This window comes from Camelina sativa, chromosome 4 (genome assembly GCF_000633955.1).
Source record: "Camelina sativa cultivar DH55 chromosome 4, Cs, whole genome shotgun sequence".
Classification (NCBI taxonomy): domain Eukaryota; kingdom Viridiplantae; phylum Streptophyta; class Magnoliopsida; order Brassicales; family Brassicaceae; genus Camelina; species Camelina sativa.
This window is the reverse complement of record NC_025688.1, coordinates 752,381-756,661: the sequence shown is the minus strand read 5'-3', so window position 1 is coordinate 756,661 and position 4,281 is coordinate 752,381. Positions and strand designations below refer to the sequence as shown.

The 4,281-nt window shown below is 49.8% G+C and overlaps 1 protein-coding gene across 1 annotated transcript; it reads right to left on the bottom strand.

Annotated features, from left to right (window-relative positions):
- LOC104783427 lies at positions 1,848 to 3,110 on the bottom strand. Its single transcript, XM_010508587.1, has one exon. It carries the CDS (start codon positions 3,108 to 3,110, stop codon positions 1,848 to 1,850), a length of 1,263 nt encoding a protein of 420 aa, XP_010506889.1.

The window sequence follows — 4,281 nt, the reverse complement described above, 5'->3', positions numbered from 1 at the left end:
TCTGCGACAAACTCTATCCACCGTCTTTGCCTTAGATTTAACTCTGGCTGGGTGAATATGTATTTCAGACTCTTGTGGTCGGTGAAGATTTGAACCTTGGCTCCATAGAGATATGAACGCCAAATCTTCAACGCGAACACCACCGCGGCCATCTCTAAGTCGTGCGTTGGGTAATTCCTCTCGTGCTTACGCAGTTGCCTTGAAGCATATGCGATTACACTGCCCCTTTGCATTAACACACAACCTAGCCCGGTTATAGAGGCGTCAGTGTACACTATGTACGGCTCGTCCGTTTCCGGCAACACCAGTACCGGAGCACTTGTGAGCATCGCCTTTAACTCCGCGAAACTTTTCTCGCATTCCTCCGTCCATAGGAACTTGGTATCTTTCCCCGTCAATCGCGTCATTGGCTGAGTCATACCCGCAAAGCCTTTGACGAATCTTCGGTAATATCCCGCCAACCCAAGAAAGCTCCTTATCTCGGTGGCATTCCTCGGACGTGGCCAGTCCTTTATCGACTTGATCTTTTCCGGATCCACGGACACTCCTTGGTCCGAGACAATGTGTCCAAGGAACCCGACACTCTTTTGCCAAAACGAGCATTTGCTTAATTTCGCGAAAAGCTTTTGTTCCCTTAACCGCACCAAAACTGCCCTTAAATGATTCTGATGAGTCTCCCAATCCTTCGAGTAGACAAGTATGTCATCAATGAAAATGATTACAAACTCGTCCAAGAATTCCCGGAAGACACCATTCATCATCTTCATGAAGGCTGCCGGTGCATTGGTCAATCCGAACGGCATAACCACAAACTCAAAGTGGCCGTACCTCGTCCGGAAAGCCGTTTTCCGAATGTCCGATGGCTCTATCGGAATTTGATGGTACCCCGAGGCCAAGTCTATCTTTGAGAACCACTTTGCACCTCGGAGGTTATCCAACAACTCGTCTATCCGGGGCAATGGGTACTTATTCTTCACCGTAACCCTATTCAGCCCCCGGTAATCAATGCATAGCCTAAAGCTACCATCCTTTTTCTTCACAAACAAGACCGGTGCACCCCAAGGTGAACTACTTGGTCTGATAAACCCTTTTTCCAACAATTCTTCCAATTGTTTCTTTAACTCCGCCATTTCTGCCGGTGCCATCCGGTAAGGCGCTTTAGATATAGGGGTCGTCCCCGGTTCCAGCTCGATGGTGAACGGATCTGATCTATCCGGCGGCACTCCCCGTACCGCTTCAAACACATCGGCAAATTCATTGGCTACCGGAATCTCATCCAGTTCCTTATTTTCCCCAACTTCCTTTGTTGTGATTGTGGCTAAGTACGCCTCACAACCTTTCTCCAGCATCCTTTCCGCCTGGATTGCTGAGATGATCAAACTTCCCGAAGTTGATCTTATTCCCTGGAATCTCAATGTTCCTTCCTTTCCCTCAAAATTTACTCTCCCTCGGTGACAGTCAAGGTGAGCCTTGTACTTTCCCAACCAGTCCATCCCCAAGATAACATCATGTTTCATGAGTGGCACAATGATTAGGTCAGTAGGCATATCCACACCATTGACAATGACCGAGATGCCGCGAACCACACCGTACGGGAACATCACCTGCCCGCCGGCTGCTCGGACCATTCCATATTCGGTGTTTGGTTCTCTCTGGAACCCACCTTTTCCTATCATTTCTGGGCTCACAAAACAGTGTGTGGCCCCCGAATCAAACAAGGTGTGCGTTTCCACACCACCTATACTTAAGGTCCCTACACATTCCTCTAGAATGCTAAGTACCCTTATCCCCATAGACATGCACCATGATGCTATGTAATGCACGAATTGAACTAGAAAGGGTTCTCGTTACATACCAGTAATCGCCCTGTAGTTCCCATCGGCAGTTTCCTCAGACAGCTCATACACGCGTGGTGCAACAGCCTGTTTCTTTGGTGGTGGCGGTAAAGTTTCCTCACCACGGTTTCCCCGTTGATCAAGCTTTGGACATTCCCTTTTAAAATGTCCCTCCTTCCCGCATAAGTAGCAGGTCCTTGGCCCATTGCCATTGTCCATCCTTGGACAGTTTCGGATCTCATGGTCCTTACTTCCACAGCGTCCGCATGCACCCACGGTCTTCCAGCAAGAACCGCTATGGTACTTTCCGCAAGTCTTGCACTCCCCATACCTGGGTTCAGACCTTGCGTTATCCACCTTGTCCCACTTCCTCTTTTGGTCGGTGGTTTTGGCTGGGTGAGTCGAACGAGAAGAAACTTTCTCGCGTTTGAGCTGTTTCTCTTCCTCTATCCCAGCTTCGATCATAGCCGCCCTTTCCACCACTTCCACGACCGAGTTAAAGACACCGTTCACGCAATGGTTGCGGATGTCTACCCTTAGTCCACGGATAAAGCGACGTACTTGTGCTTTCTCATCCTCAATTTCCTTTCCCACAAAGCGCCTAAGGCGACTGAACTCAACGTCATACGCGCGTACCGTCATTACCCCTTGTACCAGGTTCAGGTACTCGCTTTCCAGTCGATCCCAAGCCTCCGGGGGAAAGAATTTCTTGTTGAATTCTATCTCGAAGTCCGCATAGGTTAGGACTTGACCACCTGTACGTTTCTCCACTGATACCCACCAGTCATGGGCTTCCTCTTCCAGGAAATGGACAGCAATGTCCTTTTGATACTCCTCCGGGCAGCGAGTGGAGTTGAAATTCCTTACAAGTCGACTCCTCCACTCGTCAGCCACAATCGGGTCCGTACTACCCGAGAAATGTTTTGTCTTTAGCCTCGTGACATGCTCCAGTGCATCAAGGTAGTCCTTTCTCTTTCTCGGAGAATCTCCAGGACCTACCCCAATGGTCCCCGCAACAATCTTGCTACGTACCGTTGGTACCACAGGATCCGGTACCAACGCCTTTGTGAGCACGTCCAGCTGTGCCATCATGGCCTTCATCGTTTCCCACTGTTCCTGGGACGATGGTACAACATTCGGTTGCCTATTCACGTCCGTAGCTCCGCTACTCTCCGGCTTATCATTATCCGGTTGTTTTTCTCCAGCCTCAGGTCCGGCTGCAATCAGGGTGTCCGTGTTCCCTACGTCCGCATCGACCATAGTCTCCGCGTCCATGGTCCCATCGGCCACCTCCTTGCCTTTTCTTTTCTTTTCCTTGCTGCTCTTACCCATCTGCAAAATTATGCATTAGTCACGGCTAAATTAACAAACCGCAAACAGTAAGAACAACTACCGCGAGATCCCATGAAGCCGATGAGTGGTGATGCCCCAAACCCGCACTACCGGTCCTAGAACCAAGCATGCTCTGATACCAACTTGAAAGACCCCATCCCCGGCCATCTATGGCCGGAGAGGTTCTCCCGTCCCTTTACACTACTTAGTCATATTTTAGGGCCCATTCCTTTAAACAAGGTTCGTTTGCACATTCTGTGATTCATACATAATCCTCATGATATAATACTTAGAGTAATAATTATTCGATATTCATTAAGTAATCAAAGGATTCGATACAACTTATGAGTTTGCATAATAAGCTAGAACAAGCTGTATAATCGATCCTATCTACCCTTCACACCACCACTCATCTTCCCGGCCATGAGTCCCGCGCCTAAGCACTTCCTTTCCCGCGATCACCCTCCTTTCCTGAAACAAAGTAGGCATCAATAACATTCCCTTTCCCGCTGTACATGTCATGCAATGCACGCTAGGTACTAATAACCGTCCAGTACAGAGATCGGCCGGTAGAGAGTTATCCCGCGCATCAGTTCGGACGGTGTACTGGGGGTCTGTACCGATCCCTGTCCAACCGCCGAGCCGCGTTTACTTTTCTCCGCCCGAATTGTCCGTACTTGGACACCCCGGATGGTACGCTGATCGGTAGGGAGGTAGCATGCGCATCAGTTCGGACGGTGTACTGGGGGTCTGTACCGATCCCTGTCCAACCGCCGAGCCGCACCCCCTTTCCTCCGACCAACCGGACCAACCGAAGCATTACTTATGCTTATGTTTGATGCACTACCCCAATTCCCAGAGCCTATATGGACGGTACTGTACCGTACCTCCGACCCTTATTACCCTTCTCGCCGAACTCTTTATTTCTCGGATCCTTCTTCCTGATCTTTACTCGTACTCTCGAGTTTTTGGTGTATTTTTCTGTATCCGAACGTGTCCGCAGAATGAGAGGATCGCCCCCTTTATATAGGGTCCTGGGCCGCGATTTTGGCCCCAAAAGGCACCCTTCGGACGAATCCGTTCATTCACTCCTGTTCGCTCATGTACGCTCGCC

What these genes read in the sequence shown, in the direction of transcription:
- LOC104783427 (XM_010508587.1), bottom strand. Translation starts at nt 3,110, where the DNA reads ATGGACGCGGAGACTATGGTCGATGCGGACGTAGGGAACACGGACACC.